Genomic DNA, 26,686 nt, shown 5'->3' on the forward strand with positions numbered 1-26,686 from the left:
CTCCACTCGCCTACATTTGAGAGGCCAAGTTTTATCAAACCAAGAGCTTCTGTCATACGCTTACGCAAAGTAGGAGGACTTCTTGACCTAGTGGTGAAATATCCGACTACATGTCTTGTGACCGAAAATAAAAACCCAGAACTTCTGCAAAATGCTCTCTACCCAAGCCAACTAGCATGGCGTACCTCCTAACATGCAAACACACATACAGACCAACGGGTTCTTTGGTTTGTAATCATAGAGAAACCACGGAGGGTTTAACTTCAGATGTCTTTCAGCCCTTTTAAAACAGCCTGCCAGCAAAGATTTTGGGGGCAACTGGTTTTAAAAGGTCCTACAATGAACCAATTTCTAAGGAGTCAGCAACAAAACCCTTAGTTATTCAATGATTGGTTCTCCTCAGACTGACAGTACAAAGGGTTCAAGGAGGAACAGCTTCTTAAAAGCTTCCTGGTAAACCTTCAAAAGTTCTTATGCCAGGACATCTGAAGACCTGTTGATGTCTAACAGAGTCCTGCCTGCCCCTCAACCCATCCAATCCCCTCCCACTCACCACGGTGACAGCGTCGTTAAGCAGCGACTCCCCGAACACGAGGATGTGCAGCAGCTCATTGATGTGGATCTCCTCAAACACGGCCAACACGGCAACCGGGTCCACGGCCGAGATGATCGAACCGAACAGCAGGCACGTTATCAGGTCCACCTGGCCCAGGTGCACGCCCTCCAGCTGGCATATGCCATACAGCAAGCCACCCACGAAGAAGATGTTCCAGAGGGTGCCCACCACAGCGAAGATCAGGATGGTGCCCACGTTCTCGGTGAAGGGGCGGATGGGCAAGAAGTAGCCGGCGTCCAGGATGATTGGTGGCAGCAGGCACAGGAAGAACAGGTCGGGCCCCAACGGAGGTGGTTTCTGGCCCACCAACTGGATGAGCCCTCCTACCAGCAACCCCACCACGATCAGCAGGCAGCTCTCGGGCACGATGGAGGAGACACGCGGGGTCATGTGGAACCCTGGGGCATTTGAGAGCAAGGGAGGAGAGAGTGAGGGAGACGGGGGGACAAAGAGAAAGAGAGAGAGAGAGATAGAGAGACAGAGAGGGAGAGGGAGAGGGAGGAACAAAGACAGAGAGAGAGACAGAGAGAGGAAAAAAATACAGTTACTTCTCAAGATAGGGATAGGACAATGAACTTGGCATAGAAAATAAATAGGATCAAACTTTTGGTTTACATTAGAACCATAACATTACACACAGTCATCACAGAGAAACCGGCCTTGCCATATTGCTTTTCTGCCTTTGGGTGTCCACTGAAAGAAACACGCCAAAGCTAACTCACTTTCTGATTCTATCTATTATCCTAAGAATACAACATAGCATCACTTGAATAAAAAAGAAAAAACTAAGCACTCGCACAGTATGTTTAAAAAAGTAAATACGAGCTACATGCATTTTGTTGTCAAACCCTGCATTGGGCTACGTCAAACAGACATAGTGCACATCGAACAGGTACAGAGAAAGGTATGAGCAGTCCTGTGACTTGGCTTGAACCACTCAAGAGTCGAAAATAACATAACTTATTACAACATCCTTCAAACCCCCATGTCTGCACCACCTGCAGGCCTGACACTAGAAATCGATTTCATTTCCTTTGACACCGTCCCATTCTGGTGGCTCATGACAGTAGTAATCATCTGTGCATCAATGCTAAAGGCACAGACGTGTATGGAGGTTTCCTCCCATGTCCACATCAATGACTGGGCTCTGGGTTTGTGGGCTTGTGTGTACATGTGTATGCACCAGTGTTGGGGAGTAGTGAACTACATGTTATTAAACCAGTAGTTGAACTCCTATTTTGCAGTAGTTTGCTGGTAGTACAGCTGCATTCATATTTGCATAGTGGTTAAGACTTTTTTGCCACTCTTTGTGTAGTTGAATCTACAAACAATGTTGGGCCATAAAAGGAATGCTTTTTATTCATTTTTTATTTTTATTTTACCATTGCCTCTCTAATTGAACCCCCTTTGGCCAGCCCTGCCCCCTTTTTCTTTCATCCTGAGGCCTGTGAAGGCTTTCCAGGGCCATGCATTTGTCAGGCAGCCGCCACAGACTTGACTGTTGTGTAGTGCAAGTGCAAAAAGTTGGTCAGTGCTCACACAGTGACAACGTCATCATGGATTAACGTCCTGGCTCTCAGCCTGAGGAAGAACCACCATGGTACTCTTATGCAAAAGAAAAAGATGACACTCCTTACAGTCTCCCATTAATTGTGGGGTAGATTTGACCTGTTGGTTTATGTATGACCTGTGAACAAGTAGGCACTTCTTGCAACAAACTCATTTCAGTGGCATTTTTCGCTGGATTGCGACTTTCTGGTTATATTTTCTTGTAATTCTGTGTGAAGTACTTAGTAGCGTGCAAAGCTATGCATTTACGTTACATTTACATCAAGTCATTTAGCAGTAGCTTTTGTCCAAAGCGACGTATAGAGCAATAGAACCTGGTGTAACAATACATACTACCTTTCATTTAGACATATTAAAAAAAAAAGAAAAAGAAGTGCAGGAATGTTGCAAGTTAAGCACTAGTCGAGGTGCCAGTTAAGACAGGAGGTTCTCTCTGAAGAGTTGGGTCTTCAAGAGCTTCTTAAAGGTATGCTTTCAAAGCAGCTTCCCCAACACTGGTATGCACATATAAAAGTAAATGTAAAACAGTAGTATTTAGCAGACATATGTATGTGTGTGCAATGTGCATGTGTGAGAATGTGTGTGTACCCATTTATTGGGGTCTGGCTCAAACACTAGGTTAACTAATAGGGCCTTTAGCCAATAAGATATGGCTCAGAATTACTGCATATCATAAAACAATGAATAAAAGGGATCACAGGTTTGTAATGATGCACAACAAAGACAAAGCATTGAAGTGTTCAGTGTAGAAACTACATTCATCAATAACTTGTGTTAAGGAACAAATCCTGTACTTTCAAATGTGTAAACAAACATATGTAGTTTTGTATATAGTAAGACACAGTAGCCCCTTATACATGCGTCAATGTAAAGCTGTTACATTGCGCCTACCACGATAGAAACTCGCGAACGTGTTACAATTGCCTCATGTATCATGAGGAACTGTCATGGATTCTTTGTGAAAGAACAAACAGACAGGTCTTTTTCAGACGTGCGCTTTCCGCTAAACGTGCTAAGACTAGCCTTGTTGAGGCGATGCACGTGCGTATAGTAATATGGAGTGGCAGCCCTAGAAAAGCTACAGGAAGTGACACAAGAGGTTGAGAGGGGCAGGCCAATGTCACGACACTGGAAAAAAAAAAACAGACCAAAAGACGTCAGAAACAGGAACTTAACACTAAAATATCTAAATCATGTGGTGGCAAACAAACTGCACCCCACCAACTTCTCTGCCTGCAATATACCCCAATGTACCCCAGATGCCTGCAATGTACCCCACCCCCCCCCCCCACCCTCCACACACACACACACACACACACACACACACACACATAAACATTAGCCTGTCTCTCATATCCACAAACATAAAACACTGAATCATAACTGTTACAACACAATTCCCAAACAGAAACCTGTGTGTTTCCTGAAATGAAATGAGATGCCTTGGCAAGGAAGATTTTAATTTCCTAAGGGACAAGCATCACGTGACTCCATATGACCAATCCCAGTTAACTAAGAGAAAAGGTCAACACTAACAGGCACTAACCACACACACACACACACACAGAATGGAAAAACAGTATTGACACTTATAGAGAGGCTTAAGAATGTATCCAGTTGTCACCATGGGCTTAATGACACCTGTCCACATTCTATTTATTTATTTTTTATTCTTCTGAAGTTCCTCGAGCAGAACACAGCAATTGGCTGCCCACACAGGTGTTGTTTTGTTTTCTTTTCGTGTCTGTTCGCACATGACACATGCACATTCGAGTTGAATTCCCCCAGAGACTCTGAGCTTAATTAGACTCTCTAAAGCCTCTCTAAATGGCTGCACCCCCAAAATAAAACAGCAGAGTGAATGTGTGGCAGTGGAAACCCTGCTAATGGCCATCGACGTGGGTCAGGGGACCTTTCTAGAATTGTAGAATGTTCCACCCCCAATCTAATAACTCCTTGACTCCTCTGCAGTGAATCAGACTAACTGTGGTCACAGGACATGGCAGGTTACATCAAATGGTTGCCGTGTCAACAACTGCAGTGTTACGTAAAACTGGCACTCGATAGCTAGTGGTGCAGCTTAAGCACTCGGTTAGGTTTTTTTTTTTTTCTTTTAAAGGGCATACCAAACAGTAAATCATAAATAATTGAAGAAAAAAAAAACAGCAAAGTAAATCTAAATGATTTGGGAGCTATATTTAAACCAGGGCTGATAGTGGTAACATCACTGCAACTCTGGCATGGTGCCTAGCCATGCGGCTAACTGTCTCTCTCCCTCCCTCTTTCTCCCTCTTTCTCCCTCTCTCTCTCTCTCTATGTCTCTAACTCTCTGACCCTCTCCATCTTTCGCACTCTGCAGGTCTTAAATATGCCCTTGATCTGCGTGTCCCGGGCCCATCCCCTTCCCCAGTCCCACAGGGCCCTCTGCTATCAAAGCCCATTAGCCAAGGCGGAGGGCTAACCACACAACAGCAGCTGCTGCATACCAGTATCCTAACAGCCGGAGAGGAAGAGAAAGAGAGAGAGGGGAGGTTGAAAAAGAAGAAGTGGGAGAGACACAGAAGAATAGAGAGAGAGTCAGACAAGAAGAAAAAAAAAGAGTGTGAGCAAAGAATATATGTAGACAGAAGAAGCAACACAGAGAGCACACATAAAGAACGAGAGAGAGGGGGAAGGAAGAAGGGAGAAACAGAGGACCTGTTACCACACAACCATATTTAGAGAGTGCCATCAGCAGCAGGTCATTAACAGATCATGCTGATCATTCCTGTTAGCGAGGAAAGCACGTTGTGCCAGGGCTACACTAAAGTCACCTAATGAAGAGTGCTGCGGCTCTGGTCCAAGGGGACGTATTGTTGTGTTGGGCAACATGTTCTCCTTTATTGGACTTGGAATAAACAAAGAGTGGCAGTTTACTGTCTCAACAACAGCTACCCAACAATAAACCTTAATTGTTTAAAATAATAAAAGAGGCAAATATAGCTCAGAAGAACTCACAACCATACAAAGAAACCACACCTACTACATTCTTCAGCCAATCAAGAGTAGATATTGTTTCCTGCTTCCTGAGAATTACGTGCAACTGAGATTTCCAATGAAGTGCTGATATCTGGATATCTGGAACATTCTATTTGCGCTTGAATTGTAGCCTCTTGAAAAGTTCCCTGAAGACAGGTGCTCAGATACCCATGATGCAGGGACAGTGCTGGAGCAATGCCAGGGGAAAACAGAGGACTGAAAGCAAAAGTCCAACATGTCGCCCCACACGTCAAATTCACCAAGCGCATTATCTACACAGGGAGGCCCTTGCTTTCAAGACACTAGAGCCCGAGCTTAACAATGTTCTCCAAACAGCAACTAAACCAGTGAATTATATTAAATCACGCCCACTGAATACCAGACTCTTCTCATCTCTCTGTCAATAAATTGGGCCTGAACATGTCTCTTCTTCTCCATGCCGAAGTGAGATGGCATTTAAGAGGCAGTGTCCTTACATGCCCGTTTGAGGTGTTGGATGAGGTGTGCATCTTCCTCTCCAACACGCTTTCCCTCTCGCACACCACATCACTGACCCAAAATGGATGGCAAGTCTTGCCTGCCTGCAGGGCTCTACGCTAAGGTTTTTCCCAAGGAGCACATGTGCTCCTAAATGAAAAAATTTAGGAGCACACAAAGAAATTTAGGAGCACAGCAGGGTTTTTTTTACGCGGAAGCAAAGCATGTCATACTCATTTGCGACCTATAGTTCCAAACATTGTATTTTCCAACGTTTAACCCCATTCATGTTCAGTTATTCCAAAGCAATTTAGCTGGTAAATTGATCAAATTACTGCATTTGTTCATACAACGCTTTGGTTGACCTCTTATCAATTGTTATTAGTAGTATCTTACATAGCCAGCTTAACTTAAAGTTTATTGTAAGATATAGCTTGTTAGACTTAATGCAGTTAGAGTTAGACTGTAGGTATCACATTGGTTTATAGTCTGTCAAATTAGTTCTAGTTATTGGTGTTCGTTGGCATACAAAGTTAGTCTTCCCTTATAAGCCTAGTTAGTACATCTGATTAGAGCTAGCAACAATTAATTGCAGATGAAGGGGTCCCCTATCTCCGTGTTCATTTTGGCATATATTTTAGATTCAGTCTTAAGACAAAAATGCATATTACTTTTAGTCACATTTAGTCATAGTTATCCTTCTTAGTTTCAGTCTAGTTTTCGAAAACTCATTACAATTTTGTCTAGTTTTAGGCACATTTAAAATTCCATATTATAGCCACATTAAACTCCTTCACTTCTCAGGCCAAGGGACCTCCTGTTGTGTCTACTACATAGTAGTCTAGCTTGCAGTACTTAAATTGTGGATGCAATTAGTCTCCAAGATACAGATCTCATGCCTACAGCTGAATTCCAATTAAATCAATGTAAATAATAATTTAAGGCAATACTTTATTAACAGAATTATCATTCAAATATATGAGAATACATGTTCTCCTCATGTTTAATATTTATATTATATAATATTGTTGGCTTATCTCATGGGCTGTTTGCAATAAAAAAAGAAATTTCCCCACGTAGGACTACTAGGCGAATGTTTAGCCTAAATGCACGTATCGTATAGCCTACTGTTGTTTATCTGTAACGTTTTAGTTGGCTAGGTTACTTTTTCCAGAAGGGATCATAAAGCAGTAGTAGACTTACCTAACTTTGATATTAAATTAAAAGAGATGGTGATTGCTGAAGAACATTCGGGAGAAAAAGCAGCAAAGAAGTTTGACATTGACCCGAGAGGAATGCTATAGGCTACGACTAGCAGGTGGAGGTAGAAAGAAAGTTAGGCTGGATATCAAACCAGCTCGTTGAATAAATGTTTTCAGTCCAGGATAAGTATAATAGTGTCTAGAAAAACGATTAAATTCAAGGCTTTGGAAATCTTTTCCTCCGTGACTGACAGTGGAGACCATAACTCCGATGTTTATTTTTTACGTTGATAGCCCGACCTAAAGCGCAACGCGATGTGCAGCCAGGAAGTGTTGAACGCATATGCAATGAATTCCAAAGCCTACTGCAATTATGCTCATTATTTAAATAATTCAATTCTATAACAGAAGATAAGTAAGAAATAAAGGCCTGCCCTTAATACAAGCCTGCCCCAAATAAAGGCCGGTGCGCTGTGCAGCCTAAGTAAATACAAGCCCCGGCCACTATTTGAGGATTTACGGTACTCTCTTTTTATATGGCTCTGGCCCATTGGTTGCGAATCGTCGTTCTCATTTGCAGGAAGTTCAGCGCGTCATCTTGATATGTTCACATCAGTCGCAACACTGTCACTTGTTTCCATGTGAAATCAATGGAATGCTTCACTTTTTGGCGCTGTATTGACAACTGTCTGTCACTCGCACACTGTGCTAGTAAATCATTTTTCAAGTTCGCACGTACCTATTTTTAGGCGCATATGCGAGTGAAATACTCGCACTGTAGAGCCCTGCCTGCCTGGCAGGCATATTTGACACACACACACTGAACTCGTCATTACAGCCCCAACAGAGATACCCTGACCCTCTGAGATGTGGATGCTTTCCTGACAGAGTAGCTGCACTGGGCAGCCCGTGTGGAAGTCAGGTGTGGAAATTCTGAAACATTTCCACAGCTACATGATTTTTTGGGAGGAGAATGCCATGAAGGTATATTTCATGAAATCCGCACTCACGTCCAAGGTCTCCTTGACAGTTCACATCAGTATTTTCCCAAGGAGTAATTCTGGAGAAATACGACTGGCTACACCAACCATCTTCTAGCAATGACCTACCATCTGGGCTCGAAGATGAGCTTTCCTGTGACCAGACACTTCAAACTTCTTTCACTGCAAGAACACTGGATGTGTTATAGTTGCCAACCTCCTTGCTGCACTGCAGTCCAGTGAAAAATTAGCATATCCCCTTTGCATTGCATACTGCATACCCCTCCAACACAGGGCATACAGTACTCTAGCTAAGGGCCACTCACCCCACAATCAACTCCCTTAAAAACTTCAGCTTTGTGAAGAAATTATAATGGCATTGGAGAAAAATATATTTTTCATGCCCGCAACTTTGACATTCCGGAAAATAACATGTGACACAATGCCCCGGATAGATTCTTGAGAACCTCCACCTGCAAAGATTCATCTGCCTGGAGGCTCGGCATGCCCACAATGCTTTTGGAGCACGACCAACACCATCTGCAGAGGTCCCATCTTCCCCCTTTGTTCCCTGGAATTAGCACAGAGACTTTCGATACACAAATTCCTCACTGGGCTGCAGTGCAGCAAGGGGACTAGCAGTAGCGGAGCTGTTAGAGGGCGGAGCCCGTACTCGTTTAACTGGAGTTACATGCCCAGTTACTATCGCCCTGGCTTTCAATTGCGCAACAATACTCCGGAATTTGAAAGGCTGCCATGGACATTTTTATACCTTTTGGGTCAAGGTACCTATGCAAGAAGACATTTTCATAGAATACAAATAGAAATGTCGGCTCAACAGACTGAAGGAAAATCTCTGTGTCGCTGTATCCAGCATAAGGCCAAGAATTCAACTGTTACGTTCCAGCTAGCATCTCCTCTCATCAAAATATTCAAGTTAAAGAACAACGATTGTAACTATGATAAAGAGCTATTGTGAGATGGTACAAGCTGAATACAAATCAATTTATTTGAACCCATTTCATTGTACAGAGATCAACTTTGCTTTTTTGCTTTGCTATTAAGAACAGGGGTGCATGCACTGTTTAGCTTAGTGTAGTTGGTTTTACAATTCACTGCAATTGCGTGCGTGTGTGTGTGTGTGTGTGTGTGTGTGTGTTCCCTTCCACCTCCCCTATCCCCTTCCAACACAGCTTTTGAGAGATTGGCTACTTGGACATGCCTGTGGCCCATTTAAGTTCTGGATGGCTGACACATTGTTTTTTGCATTGCACTTCTTGTTGTGAACAATAAACCCTTATACTTCTTATTCTTATATATCTTAACTGGGTTAACACTAGGGGTGTGCCAAATAATCGTCATGACGATGCATCGCGATTCTAATTTTCGCGATCTACTGCATCGATTGTTGACGCCAAGATTTTTTTTTTTTTTTATAAAAAACGTTTTATAAATCCTTAGCACTTCTTGTCAGTGTATCCAGTAATAATAATATTTGTGTTAAGTAACCTCCAAAAGTCGTTTCAATAAATACAGCTATGTATGAATTGAGTTGCTTTGAGTTAGATCATACACAGCCAGCCAGCCACTGGTAATGGCTTAATTTTTTTCTAACAGTGTTCATTGAAAATTCGCAATGCATCACAATGCATCGCAATAATTCAAGTATCGCGATGCATCGTGATAGAATCGCATCGTGGCATGTGAATCGTGATACGAATCGAATCGTGACTTCTTTGGCAATACCCACCCCTAGTTAACACCTAAGGTTAGCCATGACAGTATGCTGTCAATTCAGTGGGTTGGGAAAGAAGGGGGTCGCAAGACTTGACCAATGTCTGTGTTGTTTTGTGTGTGGGGGGTAGTTTAAGACAAAAGACTAGTGGTGCCTAGTCTGATTTCCAGTAAATGCAGACATATCATTCTTTACAAACACACACTCACTCACAAAGACTCACATTCTCTTTCAATATTCTACACAAACACTCTCTCTGAGAGAGCAACAACCGTCCCACTGTGAGGAACCACACAGCTGCGCGTTGTTCCGTTCCTGTGGCGGCGGGGAACTCACTGCTGCTTGACTCTGAGACTTTTGAGAGCGAATCACTCTTCTGAATCCTCTAGTCAAGGAACGGAACCCATAGTTCCACCCACTTTCCATCTCCCACCTCCCCAACCCCTCACAACAAAAGCACACAGACAAGATCTGAGAAGAATATCCTCCTTTCATACATTAGCATCTAAGAAGGAGCCGCCCGGAGGTTGAGTGGCTCAGAGGTTGAGAGGCCTTGGCACGGGGCCCAGTGTGAGGCTAGCAGAGGTAGAAAAGCTTGTGTCGCACCATGCCCATGCCCTGATAGCACTGCTAGGCCAGAGCCAGGCTCTATCCTCGTCTCTATTAGGAGGCTTGTTGAGTGCTCAGTAGAAGAAAAGAAAAACCAGACGACAGATCATTTCCAACATCATTCTCACGTTACGTCTTAGCTTCTAGTCCTGCCACCGTACACCTTTTTTTATTTTCACTACCTTAAAGAGCAGCATAGGTCGTTTTATTCAGTCTCAGGTGTGAGAGCAGCACAGAAACAAACTCCATGCTCTTCTCTCTTAAGTGATATATACGGTCCAGGGGGACAGTAGCTAGCTATAAATCACCAAAATCCTGTGGGATTTTAGGCTTTAAACAAACACTGAAAACACTGTGGAGCTCATAGGAATGGGAACTTGTCCTCTGACCTCAGTTGTTCTACAAATATATCAGCCTGTCAAAAATCTGCTAATCTAATTTCATACACATTTTCATTCAAACTGAACAAACTGCAAATCTAGAGAAGTCTATAGAATGGCCTGCAACAGCACAAAATAGCAGGTTAGATCTGAGAGGGGCGGTAAACGTGTTCTGACCTAAATACACCCAATAGGGGTTGTTTAGAGTAACCCAACCCTGCTGCGAAGGAACACCGGTAATAATTATGTTCACCTCACCTCTTAACGACATAAGGCTTCTTCAGAAAATCTAAACCCTTCTGCATTCTGATTTGTTCTGCTTGACTGAAACTGATCTCTTCCACTAAAAGGTGCAGTCTGTGATTCTAAGCCCATACACTTTTTGTCAAATTCAGTGAATGCCCCACACTGTTATGCCTGTCTGTTCAGGGTTTGAGTTAAAAACATTAAAAAAAACACTTACAAATGCACATATTCCTGGTACTGTAAATGGGAAACAGTGGCTCAGACCGAGCCATTAACAACCCCAGCAAATCAACATGTTGCTTCAAGAACAGAGAACAGAGGAGAGTCATTTAATTGGCTGTTGAGGTGAAATATCAATTAACCTTTCTCGAAACTGAATCACAGTAAACATGGCATAAACCTGCTGTGCCTGTTAAAATAGCTGCCGTCAGTTGTAAGAGCCTGGAGCTCGTGCATTGACAATGGCATTACACCATTCACAAAATGAACAGTCTACCAACACCCTTCCCTGAAGAGCCACCAGTAGCAGACTTAAGTACAAAGTGCAGAGCTTGTCTGACCAGTAAAATGTCACGCATATAGCTTTATTTACTTTAGCCCTATTACCCAATAGGGAATCATCGTCCCTGTTTTTAGAACAACATGAGCACCCTGGTGGTGTGCTACGCTAATGTTAGGATTACAGAGCTAACTGTGAAAGTATACATGATAGAAGTATATGTTTGTATATGAAAGAATATGCTTAACCTGCATTAGTGAGGCAGCACATAGAATCTGCTACCAGTAACAGATACTATCTAGGAGCATAAACAATCTAACAAATTCATCTGGACAAATCACACTGCAACATCCTAGTATAACCTGAAAATAAACAATATAAAAAAAACAGTGATTAAAAACAATACTTTTCGGTTCTGATTATTACATATATATAACAGACATCAGTGCTGTGATCATTGATCAGAGTAATAGAAAAAAGTACATTCGTGCTTCGAAATTACTGAATGCTGTGCCCATTACACATTATCTACTTTATGCTAATCCCACTTTAGAGTTCCCTGACTTTGCTGCCTAACCTGTGGCGTGTTGTGTTGTGTTTTAGTCATAGAATTAGGCTTAGGCTCACAAAGAAATCTGATGCTAGATTGGTCTTTCTGAGCTGTGAAAAACAGCCCTGAAATAACACATTTGAACAAAGTTTAAAAAATCAGACAGTATGCGCTTCTCCACAGCAGGAACTCTGGAATGTTTGCAGGAGCATCGCCCTAATCTACCCTTTTTGCCTTTGTGTTTCCACAGCATCAACGTTTTGCTTGTATTAATTCAGTGACTGTAACCTCAACAAGTTTACTAAGGGCCTGATTTACTAACATGCGACCGCTGCTTAATCTGCGTTCGCACATTAACGCACTGTGTTTTTGTGCATTTTCCGTGGTATTTATCAAACCAGATCTGCGCTGGGCAAACTGTGTTTACTCCGCCCTATATAGGGCCTGATTTACTAACATTGCGACCGCTGCTTAAACTGCGGTCGGACATTAACGCACAGTGTTTTTGCGCATTTTCCTTGGTATTTATTTAGGAAGAGAAAATGAAGTTCCAGCGAAGTGGAGATAGATATATTGGTTCACGTTCGCTCAATCACTGAACCTGATTCAATGTGTGCGCTGCTATATTGTTGTTTTGCCCGCCATCACCTACAACTAGATGTTTAAAAGAACACGATTATAAAGATTATGCTATTGGTGGCATTAATGCATAAACTGTCTATTATAACAATATAGATGTGTACATGCCGAGATTAATAATTTCTACAAGGGACATGGGTTCACTACAATATATATGGATGTGGGTGCAATCAATGGTTCATATTACGTTCGGAAAGTTTGCGATTTCAAAAAAAGTCCTGTTTGATGTCTCTAATTTCAGCTGTGGCAGTGGGGAAATGTATTGACCAGTGCACCGTAGCAATGCGTCGAGTACCTGTGTGAATATTTGGCTGAGTGAAGGCTGAGATATACCAACTGCTGATGCTATAACTGTTTGAAATGATCCGATGGCAATATTTGCAATGTTGTCCGGAGTTTAACATGAATGTGATCTCCGGTTGGTGTTCGATGTCGTCTCTGATCTGGTTCAGTAATTGAAGTATTGCGTGGCTGGTTAATCTGTACCGTCTAATGATTTGTGGATCGCTTAACTGAAAAAGTGTTATACGAGTTGAAAAAAATATTTCTGTGCGCTGTCTCTGTCTATATCTTCGCCTTGTTCTTATAACTTCTGCATATCAACGTTTTCAGACTCAATGGAAATGCGCTTCCTGCTTAAGACGTGCTTTTATGAGGCGGAGAATTATCCCGCAAATTAGAGATGTGCACTGGTCAGGCAGTTTAGTAAATACCACGCAATACATCATTAGGCGCACTTATCTTTTCTCCTCCCAAATATTTGCGCATGTTTCCACCCACCTTTTCGTGTCCTCCCCGTCCACACCCACAAAGCGTTAATATGCGCTGCGCCCCCTTAGTAAATACCGTTTTATGTTTACGACCGCTATTTTACGCCTGAAATGGGTGCAGTCCTGTTAGTAAATCCGGCCCTAAGTAAGGTATAATATTTTTGCTGTGTTCACGTTACCCCTTTTGAAAATCTTGCTGGTTTTAAAGATGGCGCTTGTTGTTTTCTTCCACTCACGTTGCTTTAACCAATAAGGATTAACTGTCACTGCAAGCGTCACCGGGCAGATTCAAGGCCGCACAGAAGTACCCACGCCGGAGTAGGTACTCATTTTCCCCCCTGAAAACGTCCATAATAGAGGTCCTACGGAGCCAGTTCCTGCAGTGGAACGGCCTTCAAGTTCCTGCAAAATGGCTAGAGGAGGGAGGCTCCTTCTTGCTCCCACAGATAATGATCATGTCCTCTATGGTTGCCATTTGATTTGTGGCTGTACTGTTTACCAATAGTGAACAAGCCACCATGCATACCCTGATTCATCTATATTTTAATAGCAATGCACTCACAGGAATGAGACCTCACAAAGATGAAAGCAGACAGGTCATAATTGGATAGATGAAAGTGGTCGTGAATGCCGTGGCTGTGCTAAACACCAGAGACCAGGTCGTGAATTCCTCACCAAAATGCTAAATTACCCATTATCCATGGGTCGGTACTTTTAGAAAAGCCAGACTGAGTGGGCTGCTTTGAGAGAGAGAGAGAGAGAGAGAGAGAGAGAGAGAGAGAGAGAGAGAGAGAGAAAGAAAAGAGATAGAGAGAAAAGGAGAATGACTCATCACCACCAGACAAGGGGCTCTTTCAAATTCACCTCCACTGGTCTGTGTCAAGTCTTCCCTTGGCAGAATCACAGAGAAAGTGAGGAACAAATACAGGTACTGAAAAGTCTCACTGCCATTGGGGTTATGCCACAGAAGGTTTCACATAAGGGTTGGGTTGAAGGCTCAAGAACACTCTGCACCCTAATCCGGCTCATCCCACCACAGCTGGACTGTTCTTGACTGAGCTCCCATTCCAACGAGGGTAAAATGTTTGTTAAGTAAGTAAGTACGTAAGTATGTTTATTAATTTGTTTGTGGAAAGGACAAAGCTGAGTTCAGCGGTAGGCTACTGTTTGCTACATAGGTGGATCAACATCCCTCTGTCAACCTGGCTGCTCTCCCATTTTAGTGATTACAGACAACCAGCAAAAAAATAAACAAATAAAGATATAAATACATTTACAAATTGTTCCTTGAGTGAAAAATGCAAAATTGAACATACCAGCTTTTTAACCTAACCTTACTCTAGCAAACCCTTGGATCTCTTGGTCTCAACGCGTCCCCCACCTTCACCCTCTTGACATGACAGATGTAGTACCACATATCTGGAATATCTCCACACATGCTCAAGCTTTGAGAGTCTGCTTATCACAAGGTTGATAAATGGCAGCAGGACCTACACACAACTCTGTCGGGGGTTTATGTGAAGAGGGGCCCTCCAGCAGGCCGTGCTGAAACACTGTTACACCTCAGAGGATCCTGTGGGGGGAAGAGTTGTCACCTGTCAGCACATCAACGCCATTACAATGTGACCGTTCCGTCCATTGTGACATCATGCTCGGGGGTGTTCTTTCACCCTGGGTTTCCATGGAAAGCCAATGCAAAATATTGTCAAATGCAAACCAGGCAAGCCTACCGCTAATGATATGAATTTGGGGCCTGGTTGCACACAAGTCTCTTGTGTGTTCAAATGAAATTTACATTCAGGAAACTCATCTAAAAGAGGGCACTGATTGTGCAGGATGAGGAAACTACAGCCCTGATTCAGCCCAGGAAATTTCATAGATTACCCGACTGCCAAGCATGACAAGCAGGATAAAGACATAACAATAACAGATATGATGACAGATGACAATAAGAACAGAGGGACCATAAACCAATGCATTCTCTCTAATTCTCCACCTCATGCAAATGACAATAGTAGTGGTAGCATAATCCAGGACCCTTCCTAAGCTTTATTTCCGGTCAAGGTCATCTTGATTAGGACTGTGTGTGTGCCTGGTGTGCGTGCCTGTGCCTCATACCGTGCTGTTAAATCCTTCAGACACGATACAGAAAAACCAACCCCCCACCTGACTGCCATCATCATGGTTGAGAAGTATTACCAGAGATATTATAAAGGAGGACACAAATCGCTGATAAAATGGAAGTCCTGCCATTGTTATAAAGAGTCAGTAACGTTGTTGGAAACGGGATAACTGACGTTTCACCTGTACATTCTGTTTATTTCCACCCCTACCATAGCAATAGCCGCGTCACAACATTTGGAGCATGCAAAATAAGACCTGAAGAATAAAGTCTCTTTTAGCCATTAAGTCAGAATTAAACGCAAATTCACGTGATTGACTTTAAATGTCTTTTTGACCATTGTATGTGGAGGAGTTACGAATCTTTACCCATTTATTTAGATAGGAGCCTATAAGGGCTTTCGTATGAACAGTAGTTGGGTGGTGCCTATAAGGGCTTTCATATACCAGTAGTTGGGTGGTGTCTATAAGGGCTTTCATATGACCAGTAGTTGGGTGGTGTCTATGAGGGCTTTCATATGACCAGTAGTTGGGTGGTGTCTATAAGGGCTTTCATATGACCAGTAGTTGGGTGGTGTCTATAAGGGCTTTCATATGACCAGTAGTTGGGTGGTGTCTATAAGGGCTTTCATATGACCAGTAGTTGGGTGGTGCCTATAAGGGCTTTCATATGACCAGTAGTTGGGTGGTGTCTATAAGGGCTTTCATATGACCAGTAGTTGGGTGGTGTCTATAAGGGCTTTCATATGACCAGTAGTTGGGTGGTGTCTATAAGGGCTTTCATATGACCAGTAGTTGGGTGGTGTCTATAAGGGCTTTCATATGACCAGTAGTGGGGTGGTGTCTATAAGGGCTTTCATATGACCAGTAGTGGGGTGGTGTCAGATGTCAGGAGCGGTGGCAAGCAAATGAGAAGCAAAAGAAAATTCTGAGCTGATGGAGATTAAAACGTTAATCAAATAAAATCACACAAAATAAATGTGACTGTTTGAGTATTAGGGTGGAAGCCACATCAGCAGGCAAGTAGGGAAATGAAAGTGGCTATTCTCTCTGTCCACCCAACAGAGACCTGTCTCCTGTGAGTGATCAGACACGCTCAGATGCAGCCTCTTCAAATGGCCAGTGGTCCCTGGAGGCCACGAGAGAGCAGAAAGACCAGTAGTTCACAATTCATCATTCAGGAGTGAAGGAGTTGCAAATCAGGATCAAAGATCAGAATCAATAATAACTTACAATAATCAATAATCAATTTGTTGCCTCTTAATTAGACTTAGGTTAGAATGTAAGGGTCTCTGGTTAAGTGTCCTAGACCTAGAGAGTTGTGAAGCCATGTCTTTTCACCCCCTCTCAACTCAGGTCATATCAAAGTGTCATTGTATTCCTTATACCCCCACGCCAAATTACAGGCCTCTGAAACATTGGATCCTCTTATTAACAACGTCCCTTGTGAACCAACATTGTGGCAGTTCCCGTATCAGAGTATAGGACTGATACATGTTTATGGAGGGTCGGGGCTATTGGTTGACAGCCACTATTTTGTTTAGGATACTTAAAGTTGGACTGTTTCAATGTCTAATCAGAGACACGGGTGAATCTGCTGAGGGAAACCTTCCTCTCTTCCTTGATGCGCACCATTGCAAGAACAAAGCCTGTTTCCTGATTGATCATTCACCGACTGAGTCTCCACCAATCTTGGGTATCAAAAAAAATACCAACAAGAGAAACCTCACTGACTTTGCTACAGCTCATCAGGAAGTCAGACCCAGTGTGACAGGAACAAATCTTATCCAACAAGGGTCTTTTAGCTTTTCAGTGAAAGCTTGTTAAACACTTCCTGCATTGATACATCAATGCTATTGGAAGCAAACAGAAACAGTGCAATTTTGGGCTACCACTATCATCTGCTTCAGTGAGCAAGGTCCTACACTATATTTGCTGGCCAATTACAGGCTAATGAAGTTGGGGTTTCATTGTTGTTATATCTATGGTTGGGCAGTTGTTATGTTGTTAGGAAGCTGGCTTTGAGTGCTTGCATGTGACAGTGAGATGACTGGCTGAAATGGGAAGTCCCCAACCAATAGCACAAGGAATTAAACATCTTTTCCTGTGTTTAATTTTTCAAAAACAGGCAGGAATGTAACAGTGATGTGTTGATAGCTGAAAGCTTTGGCACGTAGTCAACAGATTTAGTCTATGTTTTTCTGCCGTTGCACCATAAACAAGTCAAAAGTGGCCAATCACACACACTGACAAATCACAGACAATCTTAAATATGGCACTAAAATACAAACTTCCTGAAGATGTTGGCAGTGCAGACATCAACATCCAGTCAAGCTCTTGCAATAAAATGTGTTTGTTTTTTTTGTTTAACCGCAGACTTCTTTAGTTGTGGAGTCAGCACGGCCACTTCTTGTTTCAAGTGTCTGAATGTGTCAATGATATCAGAGTGTTGATGGAGGTTCCTCTTCATAAATGTCACTATTTTATATTCAATATATATTTTACATATAACATTTCATATTTTTAGATTATAACAAAACAAAGCAGATCACACCTAATGAACCATTGAGACGGTACAAATGCCGATAGACTCTATCTGAAGGCTATCTGTCTTTTGGTTGAGCTCTGAGCTTACTCACATATATCCATGAGTGACCTATTGATTACGGTGCACTCTTGTGTGGGCTTACACATATAGGAAAGGTAAGTTGCTTATTATCAAATGCATTAATAAAGCAACATAGGAGCTATCTGTAATGTTTCAGGCAAAGGAAATTACTCTCATTGCTGAGATCTTCTGCATACCACCCAAATGACCACAATGAGCATACCATACCAGAGATATGAACGCAGTCTCTGATGGCAGAGCCCCACTTCTCTAGGTGGAGAAGAGGCGTCATTGATGGCTTCAGTGAGAACAGCAAATTGAACTCAATCAATCTGGTATTGAGATTAGCAGATGAGAGGTCATCTCAGGCGACAGAGATTGTAAATCTAAGCGAAAGAGATTGTAAATCTAAGCATAGTTCAGATTGCAACACAATTTTATGATGGGACTTCATTGCTAAAGCCGAAAACAGTACATATTGACAAACATAGATGATTTTTGAAGTCTACTATATTCTTTTCATTTTGTTGCACTTCTGTTATCTTTTTTCACATTTCCTTTACTCATATGCAGTCAAATTCAGTATTCCCTCCGTTGTGTAGCACTGCTGGTTCTTATCTCTATAGTCAACCCTGTTTAGGCGCCAGCACAAACCCCTTAAGGTAAAAGAGTTCAAGTCAATCTGGTTTAAACCAGCCTAATAAAAAGAATAAACTTGGCAATTTTTTCCAGTAAACCTTTATGGCACAATGCATGGGATGGTGATAACATAAAAAAGGAGCCATTGTTCCATGGGGTAAACTCCTTGACACCTCATCCAAGCCAGGGCCCTAAGTATGTTTGCAGTAGATAAGAGAAACCTATGAACCTTTCACAACACCAGGCCGAAGCTTAGTCAGTCATCTGCAGATTAAACATACACACACAATGCACAAAACCTTTCCTGCAAGCCTGGTTATTACAGGAGATGCCTACTGGCTCATGAGCAACCCATCAAGGTGGCTTTGGGTGGGCCAATTTCTTTCACTTCACTTCACTCTACCAGATACAATGGAACACTAAGGCACAGTATTTGACTTTCCCATCACCCAGATATGCAGAGGTTGTTAGGTAAAAACGCAATCAAGTTACCTCAGGACTGCGGTGTTGCATATAGGTAATCTGAAAGCTAATTCATTGTGAATACCTCAGCTGTACCCCTTACTGAATATTGAACTCATTTTCTTCCTACCTTTGGATATTATGTTGCAGATATTTGTTTCCAGAGTCCCTGAAACCCTGAAAATGTTGTGCAGTATGTGATGCTGGTGCTTTGGGTGGCTTAGATAAGTTCTTGTTTTCCCTTCTCAGTAGGATGTCCTCACTGGGCATAGAGATTGAGGCACCACCTTTCTAGGGGACCCTTCTGGGGAACACGGCTCCTTGGCCCCGCTGGTGGACCGCATGGCAGCTCAACATGACAAGCTGTTATCAATAATGAATCGAATTTGAAACATTTATGTGTTGCTGCTGCCACTGTGGCAGTTCTTTGAAACACCAGCGAAACACCTTGGATGCAGTAATTACAAGTGTGGAAGGAGAACCTGCCCAAAGAGGCCTGTATGGTTTCTAAGCAGAAGATTACTAAGAAGAACTTGTTAGAAAGTGGCATCATTGTTTTTTGAAAGGTGTTGCTTGGAAGCATTGGGTTTGTATTATAAAGTGCATCCTGACTGCATATATAAAATAACTCTGCATGGTAGAGAGGGGATGCCATCGGTTTCCCGGTCTGTCAGGTGCTTGAAAGACTGAAGAACACTGAGGGCTTGTCAAAAGAAAAGGAACGGTGTGTTCTTAAATAGTAAACACATAAACACTACCCGCTATCAACGACAGAAATATTTGATGTAATGGCATTAACTGATCTACACCAATAACCATTCTTTATTCCTATGAATGGTCCATCTGTTGGTTTCAACGTGACTAACATTTAACATCACATGATGACAATAAGATGAACTGCACAGGCAGCACCAGTGAGGATCTCTCTCGCTCTTTTGTTTCGAGCCAAGCAATGTTTGCACTACAGATGGGGAGTTGGGTACGGTGCTTCAAACGTGAGGTGGTCACACATGGCAGAGTCAGGAGTCTGCTGCTGGCTAACCAAACACACCGTGACAGAGTATCCTGGGGATACCGGCTGACACACACTACTGGCTAACCAAACACACCGGAACTCAGTCTTTACTCAACAGGTGCCTAGCTCTTACCACACAATCATATTCTACACATGCTCCCCCTAGTGCCTCATAGTCATCTTTCATCAGGGTTAATATATTACAAATTGTGTGTTACAGCTCACAATAACAGATACTGTATCGTGGAAACTGATAATCACAGGACAAATCACCCAACTGTTTATGACCGCTCTGTAACTGGGTTTACAAGCCATTCAAACCTATTTATAGAACTGAGACAATAACAGACTAAGGGGCCAACTCATATGGAATTCCTTCGGGACAGTACAGGATGGTACAAGCACATCTTCAGGGTTTTATGTGTGTATTATGGTGTAGTATGCTCTGGATGTGCACAAGTCAGTTCGATTACACAACATAACTCTATCTGCCGCCTAAGAGCTTGGATAAATAGCGATTACTTGGTTTCAGTTTTGTTTGATTTATAACAAAGTGGAATTGACACAGCACTTGAAGAGAAGTCAATAAGGAGAGAGGCCGTTTGAATAGACTACATTGACTTCCATAATACAATACTTTTTTATGAATGCCCCAACATAATAATAATACAAATAATACAAAACATAATAATGGAGAGAGCATGCTCCTAGTTAGTCGACAACGGCACCGCACTGATAATGTATGAAGAGAAAGCACCAGGGTCAATCCCAGAGACTGCCCTTGAGGATTACGTTTTTACAGGCTTTTAACGCTGTGTTACAGCTGATGCATCTTCCTCTTTCTTTCCCTCTCTTGCAATGCCCACACTCTCTCTCTCTCTCTCTCTCTCTCTCTCTCTCTCTCTCTTTCCATGTCTCTCTTTCTTTCTCTCCAGGGGCTTCCTGGCAGCCAACAAATGACAGCAGGGGACACTGCAGGATTTTGGATGACGAAGCTGGACAGGGAGTGGAGACTGAAAGTAGAGTAGAGAGGAGAATGGAAAATATGATAGAGATGTAAGGCATATAGGCCATATGGTTAAGTTCTGTGTATCTGTGTATGTGTGCATCCATGCTGACAAAGGTACAAAAGAGGGCATAACAGTGACGGCTCAAAAGATCCCTGGGTCAACCTACTTCATGGGTGGGGCCCTATAGGTGTGAAACACAATGCAGATGGAATGCAAATGCAAATCTAATTAAATTGAAAAAAATAACTGTCAAGTCACAGATGAATCATAGGTGAATCAAACCACAAATGCCAGACAGCCCGAGATCTTACTCAACATCCTGGCAGAGCAAAGGTTCCACTTTCTTTTTAGAAACGGTTACTTAATCTGTATCAGTCATCAAAGCAGAGAGGTCTTTAAAGGAGTCATCACTTGGGTTCAATCATCAATTAATCAATTGAATTCACTCACTCTGGACAATCTGAACTCTGATTATAATATTATAATGATTATAATACTGGCTGTGTGTCTGTGTCACATCTCCATGTGGTGTCTCAATTAGGACACAATCAACCCCGATGAAGAGTAGATGGCATATATATACTTGATCTGGTGCAGATTCTGGTGGACATCTACTATGTGACAGCACTCCTGTCTGTAATCACATTTTCACCCATCAGCACTATTCTGACAGGAGGATGAAGGTAACCACATAGCTGGTGAGGCACATCAGAAAGTGCAATGTTGTGTAACATGTGGCCACTAACCTTTATAAGGACATAAATATTTCACAACAATGGAGCAAGTGAAAACCTCAGGGGTAGAGATAGTGTGTGCGTTTTAGTCCTTTCAGTCTAAGGCTTATTCTTTACTTTAGTCAATCTTTCTCTTATTCAGCGACTCCCATTCCCATATCGTTCAAACTTCCTATAGGCTGTTCCTAACCTCTTTTATTGGTCAGAAGATGACCAGCAGGAAAGTAAATGTAACAAAAACCCGGACGGCTTCATTTACCTACTGGTGCTTCTTGTTGATAAATACTCTAGCCTACTTCCTCTTAAATAAAGGTAACAATCATATTACAACATTTCTGACCAGTGGTTTCGGTTAGAAGTTATGCCAGTCCCTATATTCTGTTGCACAAATTGTAAGTTACTTACCCAACTTCATCAAGGACGCCAGCAATACCCATAGCGATATCTCAAAGGGTTGCCCTATACGTTTAAAATCCACGGACAGAACAGGGAAAGCCTTTTGAGAAGTGTTGTGACTGTCATGTTCGTTATGCTTGTTTTCGGGGGTTTCTTGGTTATGGTCTCCGTTCACATCCCGTGTGGTGATCTCGGGAGAGCTGGCTGCTCCGAGCGGCAACACTGTACCAACCAAGAACACCACCAATGTTACTGTAACCAGTCTTCTTCCCAGAAAACTTTTACAGCAGCTGGCTGAACGTGCCAGGTGTCGACGAGGCATGTTGAGAAAACTTCTCTAAGGAATATCGCTCGTCTACCTAAAGCGAACAATTAGTTTGTGTATCAGAGAAATGTGTGACGTTTGTGTCAAATTCTAAAAATTGTCTCATAACGATCCAATGGGGTGTGCGGTTTTCCCCTCTCTTGTAGACTATAGTATCCTCATCGTCCCCTCGTTTACTTCCGAGCCTGTTGAAATCGAGATGAGAGAAGCACACCCTTCCCAGGTAGACTGGTTAGTTTTCAAAGCAGGAAATGTGTAAACGACTCAGGCCAAAGAGTAGGCTATTTGGATATGTTGTTTAACATCTTCAGCAATTCAAATGGTAAGTCTAAAATATGACTGAGGACCCGCCAGCCTACAGACTGGTTTAGTATCCTGTCTTTTCAGCGCTGTCATCACTCACAGTTGCTAGTCAGTCTGACAAGCAATACGACGCACACTACGCCGACTCTTTCCATTGTAGCAGCTCATTGATAAGAAGCTACTGGGCTTTCAACTTTGAAAGATCTTGTGGAAAGGATGAAACCAGTTAGAAGCTGCAGGTAGGTGAGCATTTATAAGGAGACTTGCAGGGTGCCGGTGAAGAGCTCTTTCGACGAGATGATAATGTATGCTGTCCCACAAGATGAAACGTCCCCCTGAACTCAAGAATGGGGATTTAGGCTTTCCGTAGAACTCGAAAGCCTCTGCTGTGTACTTCCCAGGCGGGTCCTACTCCGGTGTCCTTAGGCTAAGGTGTTTTAAGTATGTCATGCTATCAGCTTATTGCCCGCCGGCGAAGTATTGTCAAGATCCGTGATGATGGTTAAATATCCAACAACCTTCAGAACACACACCCTATTGGGAGGGGAGGCTGGAAATGGGAGGAGGTAGAGGACTGGGCGGTTAAATTGTTTGCTTCACTACAGTGACATCTACTGTGCAGGCGGGAAACGGATGCCCTTGTCTTGGGATAATGTTTGCAGTTTGTCTTGATTAAGGTGACCATACGAGGATGAATAGACTATTACCACATTCAAACAGATCCGTGTTATTAAACGAGGAAATACCCACGGACACCATCCTGTCGTGTTCACTCGAATGAGCATTCTCCGTCCTTCAAATCTTCCTCAAGGATACTGGAATACGACGGATCCCCTACTGCCTGGCTGCAATGCAGTTAGAAACGCTGTTTACTGCAGGTGGTAGACACGCAGTTTGGTGTTTCAGAGTAGACTAATCCTTTAACTGGTTTACTGGTGGTATTGTTATGATGTTTCATCATCAAAAAAAATTAAACTGTAGTCTAATCACTTTTCCAGTGTTCCTGGTTGTTTAAATTTTACTGCAAACAAGGTCCCTAACCTGATTTCTGATGGTTTTCATATTAGTTGTTCAAACACCATTAATCAGAAATCATGAGCAATGTTGTTGTTGTTATGAAGTGAAATAGTGTAGTAGCATTGTGTGTATGCCTCCTGCTTGTGTGTGAGAGAGTGTGTTGTTGTTGTTGTTATCGCTTTGTTTGTGTGTATTTGGTGACAGATATTCTATATTGACAGATTAAGATAAGATTAGGCATTTGATAGTATTCTTACATCTTTTCATTGTTACTGTTAACGTTTAACGGAAGGAACAAAATGTTGTGTGGGTGTGTGTTTATTTTGTGTGAGTGTGTGTGTTTGTTTCCTCTCTGGCTTAGTAACAGCCTATCTTTTCTACCATCTGTGACTGTATGGGTGTTGCAGGGAAGCAAAACTCCACTCATAATATTTCTTCGAACCCTTTAAACAGAGCACTTCAGTGGGCCAGTGCCTTCTCCTTCCCTTCCTATCTGTGTTTCATCCTTTGCAGTGGCCAGGGACATAAACAAGACCAGTGCAGAATGACATGGGAATCACTGCCAGGAAAAAAGCCCCAAAGCACCCTGACCTTAACAGCTGGTAAAGCTGGAGAATGGTAGGGCCATGTGTGTCTCATCCAGACCTTTCTCTGTTGATCCATTTTCACTTGGCACAGAGGAGGGCCCGTGCGAGGTGGTACTGCATCGATCTGCATCTTAAAGTAAAGAAGCCTTAAGATTCTCTCTGTAGTTCCATTATTCATGAGATACAGTGGAAAAGGGCTTTAAAAAGAAAAGAAAAGAGGTACCCATAGTCGCCATTTAAATGGCATTTTGAAATTATTTCTGGCGTGGAATGCTAGAATGACAGGCTACATGCTGCAGTGCATGCGTTCAGAGTTTGCCGTTCCGAGGCATGCCATACCACACATAGGGCAGGACACTTTCATGTATAGCCAATGCGGGGGGAAACTAAGAATTCCTGCAAACTGTTTTTAGTAAAGACAGCCTTCCTCTCCCCTTCAAACCAACCTCTGTTGTGGCAAGGGTTTAAATGGCAGCAGTGTGCTCTTGCGTGCTCAAATTGTTGCAGTGTGACTCCAAATTGCATCAGATGATTTGGGTAAAATAAAAGACTCCGACTGCCTGTGGTCAGGGCACTCGAGCCATACCATGCCACTCACTGAAGTTCAGCACAAAACTGCCTCAAGTCCTCTAACTTGCTACGTGCTCAGATACGGTGTTCCCCTAAACTCACATGAACCCAACGACCTCTTGAGATGTGGTTCCAATCCCAGAGCGTGCACAGACTGAACACAGTTATGGGTTCTGTCAAAACAGCATTGAATGTTTTAATTACCTTGTTATCTCACATGTGAGATGTGTGAAGTTCTGTTTCACACATACAGTATGACACATCATCTCATGGGATATGTATTACATCTAGGGTGGTGAAAGTACTGAAACATATGGAGACAAGAGATCCAAATCTGATTCATCTGTCTCCTCTGTGTGGGAGGTCTGGAAACGGTTTGTTGTTGAGACAGAAGCTAAATAAATGTATTCTCTCTCACCCTCTCAGATAAGACAGAAATGCTGTTTCAGAACTCTCATGAGAGGACATTTTTCTTTCTTTATTCCCTTAACAAAGCAAAGCTGAAAAATGCACCTTTGCAAGATTTGGCTCAAAAAACCCTTCTTCTCTGACCCAGATTGTGGCCGTAAGGCTCCAACGAGGTGTCTGTTTTTGCCCGCTCTCTTTTTCTTAGTAAACAAACCTCCATGCTTTTTTATGCACGCGTCACCACCATGTGTTAAGGAAAACAATCTAATTAGACAAAATTAGCACCTCAACTCAACAAGTCAAAGAGTGGTTAGCATCTGAGTCATCCCAGAAAAGGGTACAAGCAAAACAAAAAATACTTTAATTGACGATGTGACGGTGGCCACTCTCACCACCAGCTGCAGATGTAATGTCTGCTGTGGCCGTTAGACCTCACAAATATGTTGCATGGTTCAGAAATTCAGACACCTGATAAGAAGTGCTAGAGCAATCAAACACAGAAGAATTGAAAGTCATAGCATACGTACCCTACATTCAACATTTAAATGAGTGATGATTTTCACCTCTGTGGATCACAGTAATTGAGTCTGTGTGTGTGTGTGTGTGTTTATTTGGGATGAGCACAATCTTGTAATGTAACAAAATTGTAATAGCAAAACTGTTTAATCAACCAAGCAATCAATCAATCTGGCAAAACTGTGCTAAATCAATAAAGAGAGTAGCCAATGCTTCAGTTCTGCCAGCTGTTAATCTTAGGCAACCATCCAGTGAGAACATACTGTCATTCGAGGAACGACTAAGATTTGATTTAGTATCTGTTTTCTGGCAGCACTTTTTCATTAGTGGCACACCACAAGATTGCACACCGTGTCTAATGTCTAGCCTCTGTCAGAGTGCTGCTCTGAGTCTTCTCCTGTGTTATTTGCCCCCATGTCTCAGAAGATACTAAGTGGCATGAGTGCCTCTAAAAAAGCAAAGAATTACATTCCCTGGTGTTGTCTATTTTTTCTTTTTTTATATGTAAATGTAGTCGATAAGTTCCAGTTTTTCCAGTTTTTCTCAGTCGCTTTGGTACATTTCTCAAATCATCCTTATCATGTTCGAAACAGTAAGTGTATTTCTCATTTCCAAATTTGCATTTTAATATCAATTTCACTCAAACTGATTACAGGGCTCATCATAAGAGATCATTGCCAACTAA

General features: G+C 42.5%; 1 protein-coding gene across 1 annotated transcript in view; it reads right to left on the reverse strand.

Moving 5' to 3' along the window:
* Nucleotides 1–22,597, reverse strand: part of slc9a1a (solute carrier family 9 member A1a) — a gene marked incomplete at both ends in the record, with an annotated part of 39,443 nt that extends 16,846 nt beyond the window's left edge. The window contains 2 exons of the mRNA XM_080858466.1: nucleotides 554–1,014; nucleotides 22,285–22,597. Of these exons, the coding sequence (XP_080714592.1) occupies nucleotides 554–1,014; nucleotides 22,285–22,597 (774 nt within the window). The remainder of the gene's footprint in view (nucleotides 1–553; nucleotides 1,015–22,284) is intronic.
* Between the last annotated feature and the right edge of the window lie 4,089 nt (nucleotides 22,598–26,686).

The sequence above is a fragment of the Sprattus sprattus genome (assembly GCF_963457725.1).
Source record: "Sprattus sprattus genome assembly, chromosome: 19".
Lineage (NCBI taxonomy): Eukaryota > Metazoa > Chordata > Actinopteri > Clupeiformes > Clupeidae > Sprattus > Sprattus sprattus.